The 13715-nt window shown below is 46.4% G+C and overlaps 2 protein-coding genes across 2 annotated transcripts; one reads left to right on the top strand and one right to left on the bottom strand.

Moving 5' to 3' along the window:
* Positions 1–785: 785 nt before the first annotated feature.
* LOC123450997 (endo-1,4-beta-xylanase 1-like) lies at positions 786–3826 on the bottom strand. The gene is made up of 3 exons (XM_045128011.1): positions 3368–3826; positions 3088–3265; positions 786–2656 (listed from the first exon to the last, which is right to left on the bottom strand). The coding sequence occupies exons 1-3, from the start codon at positions 3733–3735 to the stop codon at positions 986–988; spliced, it is 2217 nt and encodes a 738-aa protein (XP_044983946.1). The 5' UTR covers positions 3736–3826; the 3' UTR covers positions 786–985.
* Positions 3827–11081: 7255 nt separating this feature from the next.
* On the top strand, positions 11082–12124 carry LOC123450996 (EPIDERMAL PATTERNING FACTOR-like protein 2). The gene is made up of 2 exons (XM_045128010.1): positions 11082–11381; positions 11512–12124. Exons 1-2 carry the CDS (start codon positions 11295–11297, stop codon positions 11794–11796), a joined length of 372 nt encoding a protein of 123 aa, XP_044983945.1. The 5' UTR covers positions 11082–11294; the 3' UTR covers positions 11797–12124.
* The last annotated feature ends 1591 nt before the right edge of the window (positions 12125–13715 follow it).

The raw sequence follows: 13715 nt of genomic DNA, 5'->3' as shown, positions 1-13715 counted from the left end.
ATTGAAGCGTTAGTGTGTCTTTTAGTAGTGTGTGTTGGTTTAAGACTATGTGTGGTTATTAGGACATGTTTATTTAATAATGACATTACATGACTATGGTTGTTAATGTACTGCGTAATGCTTTCTCAAATTTCCATGTGGTGCCTATAGTGTTTGTGTTGGTAACCTATTGTTTGAGTGTTGAGGTTACCCGTGTATGTGTTTTTGGTGAGTGGGGATAGGGGGTGTAGGCAACCAAACTATATACACAACATACGAGAAGAAAACATCGTTGATAAAATCATTGTACCAAGCAGCTTTTGAGGAGAAGTTAGAGTTGTTTCGGTCCTCATGGCTACGGGTAAGGTTGAGGTCGCCAACGATGGGTGCATTATCAACTACTTCGTTGAGGAAACCTTGTTTATCGAAATAAGCACCCATATGTTTAGAATTTTTTTACGGGAAATATTTTAATCCATTCATCAATTGTTATGGTAGTACAAAGAAAACCAGAAGTAATAGAAATTACATTCACACATGCACACCACCTAGCAACAACTACAATCACTAGAGCAATCTAAGGGTGCACCACCATCATCATCCCTCCTTCATCGGATCTGGACAAACTCTGTTGTAGTAGAGAGTTATGAAGTCATCGTGCAAATGTCATACAAAACCAGCACGTTAGAACAACAATCATCGTACATGAAGAGTCGCCTTTCTTCTTTTGCTTGATGTTCAGGATTAAAAGGCAAACATATCAATCTGGTTTAACATCTTGTTATATTACAAACACACCATAGAAATGCCATACCAATTGTATATTTGCATGTATATAGCATGGTCAAGTTGATGAACATGATAATTCCCACAAACACCCTTATTTCTTGGACATCGATCCGGGCATAGATTACCATATATGCTATAACCATTGCTTCGTAGAGTATCTAGGGCTTCTTCCCCGCCATATATATCGAGTTATCGATGGAACATGCGTGTGCATTGCTCACACATTGATGTTGAGCACCATGGGTGAGTCGTCCTTATCGACGGTGAACTCCTGCGTGATCTTGCAGCCGGTGGGCATGACCACATCGACGTGGTACGCTCCATGATGCCCGCGGAACTTGAACTCTCCGTTCTCGTCGGCCTGGCCGTGCGCGTGCGTGAGCCACTCCTTCTTCAGCTGCAGCAGCCGGCGTCCGGCCTCGTTGATGTCCCCCTCGGCGTTGACAAGGTGCGCCGAGTCTCGGCTCATGAAGAGCTCCCAGAACCCCCAGAGCATGACGCCCTCCACCGCCGGGTGCGCGTACGCCTCCCGCAGCATCACCTCCAGGTCGTCGGCGCGCACGTACTCGTTCTCCGCCGATACGTCTAGCTCCGTGAACCAGAGCGGCAGGCCTAACACGGCGAGCCTGTCCAGCACATTGCGGATCACTGGACCCACAGGGTTGCTCACGTGGCCCTGCAGCCCAACGCCGCTCACCGGCGCGCCCTGCTCCTGCAGCCCGATGATCTGCTCGATGTACGCCTCGGGCGTGGCACGGATGTCGCACATGCCCTCCACATTGTAGTCGTTGACGAAGAGCAGCGCGTCGGGGTCGAGCTCGCTCGCCGTCTTGAACATGGTGGCGCGGATGTCCTTGCCGAGCTTGTCCTGGTAGAAGGAGCCGTGCAGCATCTCGTTGTTGACGTCGTAGTGCCGGAACTTGCCCTTGTACCGGGTGAGCAGCCCGTCGATCCTGCTCTTGACGGCGGCGGACAGGTCATCGGTGGAGAGCGTCTTGACCCACTGTTGCACCATGTTGTCCACCTCCCAGAAGATACAGTGGCCACGCACGCACATGCCATTATCAGAGCAGAGCTTGAGGAGGTCATCGGCGTCGGCGTAGCTGACCTGCCCCCTCTGCGGCTCCGTCCAGTACCACTTGAGCTCGTTCCCGAACACGGCCCAGTTGAAGTGCTTGGTGAAGAAATCCACGAAGTCCTCGTTGTCCATGTTGGTGCGCATGATGCACGCGCCCAGCGGGAAGCTGTTGGACACCTGGCGCACGCGCACCTCCACGCACTCCGCCGCCTGGAGCACGGCTCCGTCTGCCGCCGTCAGCTTCACCACCACGTCACGCTTGCGCACCTTGTCGGTGAGCTTCCTGAGGTGCTTGACCCGGGCCTTCCGGTCCACGGGGAAAATCTGGAAGCCGGCGACCATGAGGTCCAGGCCTGCGTCGGGGCCCTGGACGTACACCATGACGCGCGACGCCGGCTTGGCCTCCACGCGGAACGAGCCACCGATCTCGTACCACCGCTCGTCGCGCGCCAGGACCTGCCCGCCGTTGACCCACTGGCTGTCGACTGCGACGGCGATGTTGATGTTCTGCGCGCCGCTCATCTGGCCGGCGACACGGACCCAGGCCGAGACCTGGTACGTGGCGTGGAGCGTGAGCTTGTCGGTGATGATCTGTGCGGGGCCCATCCACGTCTGCGTGCGGTTGGTGACATGGATGTGCTTGCCGTTGAGCGGTTCATCGTCCAGTGCCAGAGACTCCTGCGCCATGGGAGGGAGCACGCGCGGCGAGCCGTCACGGACGGCGAGCGCGCACGGCCCGAGTGGGAACCAGCAGTTGAGGCCGTCGTCGAGGTTGCTGTTCTCGATGATGTTGGCACCATACTCAAGATTCTGTTAAAAAAACAAGGATCAAAACAACTTCCTTTTACTACAACAAGCTTTGTCCGGTTTTTATGTGGAAGAGGCGATGATGACGACGGATCTTTGGCTTTCTGCAATGTTTGTAGTTATCGTGAGATGATCTATGAATTTAGATATTTGTCGAGCGGATATTTGCACTGCATGATGATTTTTGGTATGCATGGTTGATCAGTTCATCGATGTTGTCAATGCTTCTAGTAAAAATGTACAAAGAGTTACGTACCGTGCATGCAAAGCGGGCGTGACGCATGGTATTGAGAAAGAACTTGTGTAACAGTAACGTGGCGGTTTAGCTACAATTTCTTGTGTGACTAAAGCGTGAAAGCTTTATCTGATGGAGCGGATACTGAACTCCGGTGCTCATCACGGACCAACTTGAGAGATAACGGAATGGCGTTCACCTGGAAGTCCGGCGGCGAGCACGGCGGTGCCTTCTGGGCGTGCTTGACCAGCAGGCAGTCGAGGAGCAGGTCGACGCCGGCCTTGGGCCCTTCGATGTAGATGGTGGCCTTGGCCACGGTGCTGTTGAGCAAAAACTTCCCCTGCAGCTGCGCCCAGTCCTTGTCCGACGCCTGCAACCTGCGCCACACGCACGAACGGCCGGCATGCATGAGACCAAAGGCACGCGCTTCGCCGGCAATGTCGATCACCGTGATCCGGCATGCAGTGAAAATTACGTACTTGCCGACGGAGATGTACTGCTGCCTGCCGTCGGCGGTCTGCACGGCGAGCGTGGCGCGGACCTCGCACGGCGAGACGCTGCTGGCCCCGGAGAGGCGCACGGTGGCGGCGACCTCGTAGGCCGTCTTGCGCTGCAGCCGCGCCGTCACGTCCTGCATGACGCCGTTCCACGTGTCGGTCCTCCCCGTGGCCGCCACGAAGTACTTGCCGGTCGCCGGGAGCACCTTGCCGTCGTCGAGCGAGTCGTGCAGCTCGATCTTGCACCCGCTGCCGGACCAGCCGTCCAGCCCGCTGTCGAACTCCGGGTTCAGGATGACGTTGTCGTCGTCGCCGACACGGCCCTCGTTGTTGTTGCCACCCATCGCCATTGCTGGTCCAGTCGAAGCTACTGGTGATGTCGATAACCGGTGGCTAGCTGGTTAATCTGAGCTGTGAGGCTAATGTCGATAACCGGTGCCTATATATGCCGACGACCGATCGCAGGCTCGGAGCCAGACAGAGAGTGGCCAACGAACCATTCCAAGCAAGTAATCTGCCTGGGATTGCAATGCAAGCTACACAAGAATTTCTTCCGCGCCGTTTAACAAGATGGTTGCTTGATCTGCAAACCGTAACGATCACTTGATCTGCAACTGGATCACGGGTTAATCTCCACAGACCGCATATATGCATGCCTTGGAGCGGATGGTTGCTTCAGCTTAGGAGTTGAATTATCGGAGACAATTCAATCTGATTCTGAATGATCGTAATCCATTCTTGCACTGCAATATAAGGCTCTCTCTCTCTCTCTCTCTCTCTCTGTGTCTAGGGAGATGGATGGATGGATGCCAGTAGGAGGGAGGAGTCTGGATGAGCATGGCGGGAGGCGTTGGAGTGAAGGGGAGGGCGACGACCTCTCCTAAACACCGGAGCTAGTGGTGCGCAGGAGATTTTGTGTGAGCCAATCGGGGTCGACAGCGGGAGGGCTACGGCAAGCAGGGGATGGAGCCGCTTTTGCATGCTCAGGGTATACGATGAGAAGTGGCTGGACCGGCGGCTGGTCTGTCACCGTCGGCCAAAATATGGGCACGTTAAGGTAGTAGCCGGAGTGCGGGACTCCTGTTGGCTTGCTTGTGGTGTGTCTTGTTTCGGCCAAAATATGGGCACGTTAGACAATTCCTTCTTTTTTCAGTTATGTGGTGTGTCTTGTTTCGGCCTGCGAATTTTGAATAACCTCAGTTCTGGGTCACTCAATTTCTTGGTGCGCTCAAGCCCATTAGCTCTGCAACTGCGCGAGCACTATCCCGCTCACCTGATGACCAACCCTTCCCTCTCTTCGTCTGTTTTTTTCCTTTGTTTTCATCTGTTTTTTCTTTTTCTTTCTTTTCATTAGCTCTGCAACTGCGTGAGCTCTAGCTCATCTGATGGGAAAATCCTATTTGAAGCTTAATGTGAAAAATGTCTGAGGCAGTAGGTTTTGGGAACATTTTAGACTTCCATAGACGATTTTTTCCGGTTTGGGGAACTTTCTAGAAGATTTCCTAAACCAGTTTTACTTTTTTTCTCGTTTTTTTCTTTATTTATTTTTGTTTCTTTTTTTCTGTTTCTATTTCAAAAATGTTCTGGATTTTCAGAAACTGTTTCGCAATTCTGAAAAATGTTCCGAAATTTGAAACAATGTTCTGGACTTTTAAAAAAATGTCCTCGAATATTTTAAAAATGTTTAGGATTTTTCATAAAAATGTTCCGGAATTTGAAAAAATGTTCTGGAATATTTATAAAAATGTTTCAGATTTCAAAACAATGTTACAAAATTTGAAAAAAAGTTAAAGAATTTAAAAAGTATTCCGGAATTTGAAAAAATAGAAAAACAAATTATTAGATTTTTTTGAAACAAAAAATAAGCTCGGCCGGGCAAGTTGGGTGCGAGGCAAAGATGAGCTGGCCCAGTAGGGGCGCCACCCCTGTGCGGCGCACTATTACTTGCCGCGGCGAATAGGAGGTCCCCATCTGATGACCCACCTTCCCTCTCTTCGTTTATTTATTTTTCTTTTTTCATGTGTTTTTTCTTTTTCTTTCTTTTCATTAGTAGATTTTTTTATTGGTGTACCTGGGAACTGGGATGTAGAGTGAGTAAATGTATGCACACTAATACTATACAATATGTGTGAAAATTACAATATTATATGATTATTATTTGTATACTAGAAATAGTAAAAAAGTTTAGTGTGCAAGTTTTTATTTCAGAGAATCTTTCTTTTAAAAGGGTAATACCGAAGTCACTTATTAATTCTTTCTTATAAAGCCTCATTAATATGCTTTTTTTCTTTTATTTCATTGTTTTCTTTCTTAAAGGTAATATCAATGACATTAATTCATTCCTTCTTCAAAAACTACCTTTTTTAAAAAAACCATTACTATATGCTTATGCTTACAGTATAAAAATTCGAAATTTATGTGTAAGTTTTATTACTCCTTGTTTATTAATTTTTTTTTTTCTTAAAGGGTAATACCAATTTCACTAATTCATTCTTTCATAGAAAATTTATTATTCTGAATTTATTTAGTTTTGATTTTCTTTCTTCTCTAATGGTAATACCAATACCGGTAATCCAGTTTTGCTGGAAAACTTCAATATTTTATTGTTTTTAAGTTTTTATTCATTTGCTTTCTTCTCTAAGGGTAATACTAATGTAACTATTATATGATTATTTTCGTATACTACAAAAAGCGTAAAGTTGTGTGTGCAATTTGTAACTTTTGAAAATATTTATTTTTAAAGGGTTATATCAATGCCACTTATTCATTGTTTCTTGTAAAACGATATATTTTGCTTTTTATCATTTTTTTTCTTTCTTAAGGGTAATACCAATGACACTCATTTGCTCCTTCTTACGAAACTTTTTTTTTTTGCAAAAAAATCATAATTATATGTGTATGCTTACGTTACAACAAAATACAATTCATGTGTAATTTTTCTGATTCCATACCACTAATTCATTTTTTATAGAAAATCAATATTTTGAATGTTGTTTTAGTTTTTTATTTTATTTTCTTTCTTCTTTAAGGATAATACCAATACCACTAATTCATTTTTGTTAGAAAAAATCATTCTATGGAAAAACTTTATCGTTTATTTAATTTTTTTTATTCTCCAAAGGTCATACTAATTCTACTAATTTATTCCTTCTTAGAATACCTATATTTTTAAGAAAATTAATGATATATGTGCATTATTGAATATCTTCAAAAGGGCAATTTCTGGGTAAATTGTGTGAAAAAATTTGTCATGATTTGTTTTTGTATTCTTTGTTTTATTCTTTAGGCATAGTAATGGTGCCATGATTTCATTACTTATCGTAACTTTAGATATTTTTTGTTTATTTTATTCTTTATGGTGAAACCAAAACAGGTATTTGATTTCTAATATAAACTAAAATTTCTTCATTTGTAATCCCACAGTATATTACTAAGTAGTCCATTTATCCGGTCTATTGGATGGGAAGGTCAAAACGCTGAGACCAAGGCTTTGTTTTTGGTTTAAGATCTGACCAATTAGCCCTAAAAAAAACCAAGCGAGAAAACGTCAGCTTTCCCCTGAAATAGCTCGAAAATGGGCCGGCAACTAGCGTGCGCAATCAGGCACCCGCCTAAATGTGCCAGGCCAGCACGCAGGAGGCCACTGCCTCATTTTCCTGTTTTTCTTTACGGTTTCTATATATATTTTTTTCATAATTATTCTATATACTTCCAAATATTACAAATATATATTACAAAAAATAATTTACATGATTCTTTTTAAAGGCCAATCATGCATTCGAAGACGTTAAAGTTTATAGGAAAAATGTTTCTGTTGTATACAAGAAATGTATGGTGTGTATGAAAGAATAGAAATTATAATATAAGTTTTTAAAAATATTAGTAATCCACTTGCAAAAATTTATACATGTACATAAAAATGTTCTTGGTATACAAAAATAATGTTTAATGCGTATTGCAAAACAAGACATACCAAAATATGTGTTTTTGAAAATGTTAGTCATGTATTTCTAACCCCATTTCATTGATATATGCATAGGTACGGAAAAAACACAAACGGGTAATCTAGAGCATAGTGAATAGCTCTAACATTGCCTCAGGGAGGGAAAATGTAATCCTGTATTTCAAAAACGTTAAACATGTATATATAAATTTTCAAATATGTTTTAAAAATTAATCAGCAGTATAATACAAAGGTACGATGTTTACAAAGAAAATAGATATCATAAAATATATTTTAGAAGATGTCAATCATATATAAGAAAAATCTTAAACCTGTATTAAGAAATGTTTACGTGTATATAAAAAATGTAAACGTGTGTTAAAACAATAGACAACAAAACATTTATTCACGAAATGTTAATCATGCATATGAAAAATTAAATTTATATCAAAAAAATGTTCGTGCCATGTACTAAAAATGTAGTCAGGTGTTGAAAAAATTAAAAAAAGAAAGGGGTAAAGCCATAGAAAGAAGCAAAAGAAAAAATAAAACAATGAAACAGTGCTAAAAGAAGAAAAGAAGGCAGAAAAAAGAAAGAAAGAAAGAAAACCATAAAAAAAAAGAACAAACTGTCAAAACTGAGAAAGGAACGAAGAAGGAGAAAAACAAAAAAAGTGAAGTGATAACGAAGAAAACCAATGAAAAAACAAAAAGAACCAAAGAAAAAAAAGAAAAAAGAAAGAAACCCGAGAGTGAGCGTGTCCAAAGCTAATGGGCGGGCCGCTCGCGCTACGCATGATGCGAGAGCAATAAGCGAGATTAACTAAGAAATAGTCCTACAATTAGCAGTTGAGACTATGAGCGCGCATTCATTCAAAGGCTGGTTCTATCAGCGGATGTTGCGGGAACCAAGGAGATTAGAATTACCCTATCAATGGACGTTGCGGGGACCTTCGATGGAAAAAAGGTGGCTGGCCCAAATTAACAGTTTCAGACAATTGCTTGTTAGTCGCTCTATAAATAGTTTGGGTAAGGGGTAGAAGAACCGTTTCAGTGTCAACTCAAAGCCAAGCAAAATTATTGAAGTGTATCTAAAAAAATTGGGACACTTTGATTGCTTGCATAGAGCCCAACCATGCATGCGCACGGTGAAATTTGAATGTTTGGTTGCCTACAGCTACATTCATTGTTTTGCCTGCAAAGTACAGAACCGAAAGCACCTTTCGGACATGCCTCTTAGGGGTGGTTGATTCTATCACTTTCTCTCACCCAAGCTCGGGCAATGGAGGGGACGGAAACGTGGTGCTGTCCGCTTGTATTCACAGAGATGGTGCGAGCTCGCGCGTCTCTCGAAAAGTGATGTGAGGAATTGGGGTCATCTCCCACCAATTCGGTCATCCTATATAGCCAACCCCACCTCACCGCGCAAACTCCTGTCACTGTTACCCCCTTTTTGAGTGTTCTCTACGTATAGATTGACACCGATGAGCAGGTAAGTAGCGCCTCTTCTCCGGTTGTCGGTTCACAGAGGCGGCAATTCGAGTCCTCCACTCCCACTGCCTACTTTGACCCTCCTTCTGGCTGCGTCGATGGTGTGAGTTTGGTCTCCCCTTTCTCTCTACTTACTCATTCAGATCCCTATCTCTTCTCCGGCGACACATTAATTTTCTTGAAGCCCGGTCCCTGAGCTTTCTCCGACGGTGTGGAGCTTCTGCTTGATGTGCCCTTTCGCGACGCGTTATGGCTCGAGAACTTACGTTCTTGTTCGAGTTAATCTTGTTTGGTTTTCACCAGATCCTTGCCACTTCTTGGTTATTTCTAACGCTAATCCTTCAAAAGAGAAGGAAAACCCCATGTTTGGCAGGAAATATCACTTACGAAAGGGAATCAAACAAGGTTAATACAAATCAAACCAAATGGAGGAACTTCCATGTGGAGAGCCAGGTCACCTGTGCACGAGAGCAAAAGACGGTCTTCCATACGAGCATGCGATCTCGTATCGGTGGTCGTATGAGGTGTCAACAGCTTCACCACATCTATACAAGACACTTTCGTGAAGGGACCAGGGGACAAAAGAACCCTAGCCGTTGCCACCACATCGAGAACGGACAAGGAGGAGATCCGAAGAACCTTCGAAGATCTTCTTAGTTTTGATTCTTTCATCTCCAACATCATCTCATCCTCTCCTTTGTAAGATAAATTTCAAGTAGTGAGAACAAGTTGTAACTCTACTCATCTCATTTGGAGATCAAGACTAATTGTATTGTCCATTTCATCTTATTATGGATCTTCAAAGTAATATTGAGATGGTTTTCGCTAGCTTAATCTTTGGCGTCATTGGTTTTGCTCTTTTGATGTGTGAGTAATTTCCCCTAGGCGTGGGAGATGTAGGTGAGTGGTAAACATTCATTTGTGCCTGATTTTTATGTTTTCATCTGTGATTGTACTCTTATGATCTGTCTATTAAGTTGTTATGATGTGGTGCATTCTATGTGTGTTGTCTAGTTTAAGGGCCCAGGCAACACGATCTCGAGAACTATGCAGATAACACATATTGTTTAGGGAATCCCTGTCGATCGAAGGCGTTCGGTCTCATCGACACATGTCAAACTCCTCGACATGCGGATTATGTGGTTCTCCGGATTCGTGGCGTCACTCCCTTCTTGAGTGTATGACATCTAGATGTGTTTGGGCGCTGGTAGAGAATGAAATTGGGCAGACACTCATGGCAAATACGGAACCCAACACAAAACACTGGTTGTTTGCACAATTGGAATCATTATCACATGCACTTTTTGTCAAACTCGCAGTTACATTATGGGCAATTTGGACGTCTAGAAGAAAGTCCATTCATGAGGGGATCTTCGAGAGCCCACAATCGATGTACTCTTTCACAACAAGGTTCATTGGTGAGCTAGAACAAATAAAGGAAGGCAAAGCGGAAGGGGTTCCAACAGTACAGGTGGACAGAAACAGGAGAGTTCGACCACGAGCCCCACCTGCAAATCGTGCAAAGGTTCATGTTGACGCAGCTGTGAGGACATGCAGGGGGGCGCTGTAGCGGTTGTGTGCCATGATTCGGCTGGGAACTACCTAGGCAGCTGCGCACTGGTGGTGCAAGGCGTAGATGACCCGATGACGCTGGAAACATTGGCTTGCAGGGAAGCACTCTGCATTGCCGAAGATCTTCTCCTTCAGCAGGTTGTCATATCCTCTGACGTAAAAGGGGTAGTCCAGGACATCAACCGAGGTTGACAGGGAAGGCGTGGCGCTATTATCAATGAGATCAAACTTCGGTCTACAAATTTTTCTTATGAAGGCCGTGAAAGCACTATCATAGCTCATAAGTTAGCTAGATACGCTCTAAATTTAGCTCCTGGGCGTCATGTATAGTTCGGAATTTGATCCAAAATCCCACTCTTTGTGGAATTTGATCAATAGAGATTAGGCTTTTTTTCTATAAAAAAAATGTGTTCTCAGACTCATCTGTTTTGCAGATATAATCCCAAAAGGAAAATCTATTTCGCACATATAATCCCATCATAATATCTCTCTCTCTCTCTCTCTCTCTCTCTCTCTTACCGAGAAATCCTACCATAATCTGTTGCAAAGATGGGCGTAGTACTCACTTCTCAGCACACGGCACGCCCGTAGATGCATTGGACAAGCATTCATCCATGCACTGTGCACTGTGGTTCGCCGGGCAGTCCCCCAAAAGGAGCCTCCGGCTGTTTTGTATCGCCTGCCCGTCCTCTTCCTGCGCCATCGAATCTACACGCGCGGATAAAACGCCCGCACGCGCGCGCATCGCTACCACAAGCCCGCCGGAGACCGTCCGTCAGCTGGTCGCCAACTTTTGCCTTTCCTCCACCATCATCACCACCCACCTCGCCTCCCCTTTCCACTCCCTCCGCCGCCGCTAGCCTTTTCGCTTCCCATCTTCCACCCACCCATCATCGTTATCAGATGGGCCATCTTTTCCTGCTCCTGCTGGCCCTCCTCCTCGCTTCCACCCGCGCCGCCTTCCACGCCAGCGCCGCCGCCTTCGCCGAGGTACGTACGTACGCCCACCAGCGCGCGTGGTCACCACGCAGCCGCAGTCCACACACGGTTAGCTTCGTCCTTGCGATGCGGTTTGAGTTCTGATCCTGTTCCTGCCTCCTCGACCTCTGTCCGTCTGCAGGAGAAGGGCATTGCGGGGATCAGGGGCGTGATAGGGTCGAGGCCGCCGAGCTGCGCGGGGAGGTGCAGGTCCTGCGGGCACTGCGAGGCCGTGCAGGTGCCCATTTCCCCGCAGGAGCTGCAGAAGAGGAAGAGGAAGGAGAAAGAGCTTGGGCGCCATGGCGGCCGTGCCGCTGCATCCGGCGGTGGTGGTGGGAGAGCGATGCCTTCCTCCTACGACGACCACTCCAACTACAAGCCGTTGAGCTGGAGGTGCAAGTGCCGGCGCTTCATACCCAGCCCATGAGAATGCACCATACAGTTCTAGATTCTCCTCTAAAATAGTACATCCATCTTTTGGGGTTCTCTCGGTGGATCTTGCTAGCTTGACTTTCTTGGTAGACGATCCTTTTGTCCCATTGTCTGGTTGGTCGATGTTTGTGTCCCCGGGATGATGATGATGAAATCTTGAGGAACTCGGCGTCCTTGGTTGCTGCCCCGTTCTTGTTCCAAGGTGTACGTAGAGGACTAATCAGTCCCTAACAGTCCAATTCGTTTTTGTAGTAAAGGTTCCCAACGAGTTGGCCGGTTTGCCGTACGTGTTGATCATGCAATGCAATGCAGGGGTTTGCCTATATTGTTGTTGGTATACAGTGACTTTAGCTAGCTTTTCCATGCTCTCACTCGTAGCTGGGGTTTTAAGGGGTTGAGTAATCCGGTTTCTAGGCTTAAGTGGCTGTATTTGAGAATACTAGCATCCAATAGATTCCTTGTCTCTCTCTCTCGATACTTTTGATCTACTAGCTTTGCAAACGGCAGTCTACTAATCCTATAGGGAGACAAGTACTAGGTCTGTAGGTCGCTAGTCTTGGTTGTTGTTCTTTCTCCTCTCCTCTCCTCTCCTGTCACTCATGCATGCATGTATGGACACACGGACACGCCACGGCTAGCCCTTCCCTACCCCAACACGAGTTGTCCCGTCGAAATTGAAAGCTCCTTCTTTCCTTCCAGCTGCAGCTGCATCATGCAGCGGCAGTCCAACACACACACACACACACAAGAGCCAAAATGTGCAAACTGCCGCTGCTGCTGCTCAGCTGAGATCGCAAGCGAGCGCAGCACTGCAGACACACACATACACACGGACACGGACACGGACAGAGAGAAAGAGAGCTGCAGAGAGGGAAGGAAGCAAGCTGTGTGTCTGTGTGGCGTGCTAGGTGCGGTGCGATTCCTTCCTTGTGAGCGCGGCGCAGCATAGGAGTGGCAGGCGGGATGGTTTTGCTCCAAAACGATCACGGGCCCCGCCGGAATTTGGACCCATCGAATCGGTGCCGATCGGATGCATCGATCAAATGTACCGTCACTGCTGGTATAATACGTACGTGCATTGATCCCGGTGTCCCTGTGAAGTCCCGTCCGGCCAGTCCAGTCACGTCGCCCCCTGGCTGTGGCTGCCTCTCCTCTCTCTCCGGTCAGCTATCAGGGTCCTTTTAGTTTTAGACGAGACTGGCCTACTCCTACTCCTACTCCGGTCAGGTCACTGTGCTACGCTGCCTGCCTGCCTGCACGGTAAGTAGTATCTTGACGTGCGCCGGTCGGTCGGGTGCACAGTGGCTGCTTTTTACCCAGAGACGATGCTGGGACGGGGAGACGCGCGCGCTCGGTCTCCGTGCGCTCTGCGTCGCCGAAACTGGGGAGCGTGCATGTGATCCGTCGAAAACCGAGGGGTGCTGGTGCTGGTGCTGGACTCGTGGCGGCCGTGGAGGAAAGGGTCCAAACCGGCCGCTGTCGATTGGATGAGATCGCTGAGGTGGGGAGGCGGCTCGTGGCACTACATGGGAACCATGCGTGCACAGTGGACTGCCACGTTTTCTTCAGCTTCAGCCATCAGGGCATCTCCAACGCGGACCTCGGGCACGGCATCCTGGACGGATGCGGGAGCCGGCCAGGAAAAACTATCCGCGTGTACTCTAAATAAACAAGATTAAAAAAGAAACCAATTACATGTAAACCAGATAATTTTCATGAAAAACTATCCGCATGTATTCTAAATAAGATTAGAAAAGAAACCGATTACATGTAAACCGGATAATTTCCATGAAGACGGACGTCATGGTATACTCCCGGGCTCACCGGGCAAGTCACCGGTTTGTCATTTGTGCGCTGCCTTCCTAGGACCCGAGCGACGAGGGTCTTCCGTGATCTATTTTTCATGGTTGTCCG

This window comes from Hordeum vulgare, chromosome 4H (genome assembly GCF_904849725.1).
Source record: "Hordeum vulgare subsp. vulgare chromosome 4H, MorexV3_pseudomolecules_assembly, whole genome shotgun sequence".
NCBI lineage: Eukaryota > Viridiplantae > Streptophyta > Magnoliopsida > Poales > Poaceae > Hordeum > Hordeum vulgare.
The sequence above is the reverse complement of the archived record's forward strand: the minus strand, read 5'-3'. Positions and strand labels throughout refer to the sequence as shown.

What these genes read in the sequence shown, in the direction of transcription:
- LOC123450997 (XM_045128011.1), bottom strand. Translation starts at nt 3,735, where the DNA reads ATGGCGATGGGTGGCAACAACAACGAGGGCCGTGTCGGCGACGACGAC. An exon ending in CAGTACATCTCCGTCGGCAA is followed by an intron (nt 3,266 to 3,367) that starts GTACGTAATTTT and finishes CGTGTGGCGCAG; the next exon opens with GTTGCAGGCGTCGGACAAGG. An exon ending in GCTCGCCGCCGGACTTCCAG is followed by an intron (nt 2,657 to 3,087) that starts GTGAACGCCATT and finishes TTTTTTTAACAG; the next exon opens with AATCTTGAGTATGGTGCCAA.
- LOC123450996 (XM_045128010.1), top strand. Translation starts at nt 11,295, where the DNA reads ATGGGCCATCTTTTCCTGCTCCTGCTGGCCCTCCTCCTCGCTTCCACC. An exon ending in GCGCCGCCGCCTTCGCCGAG is followed by an intron (nt 11,382 to 11,511) that starts GTACGTACGTAC and finishes GTCCGTCTGCAG; the next exon opens with GAGAAGGGCATTGCGGGGAT.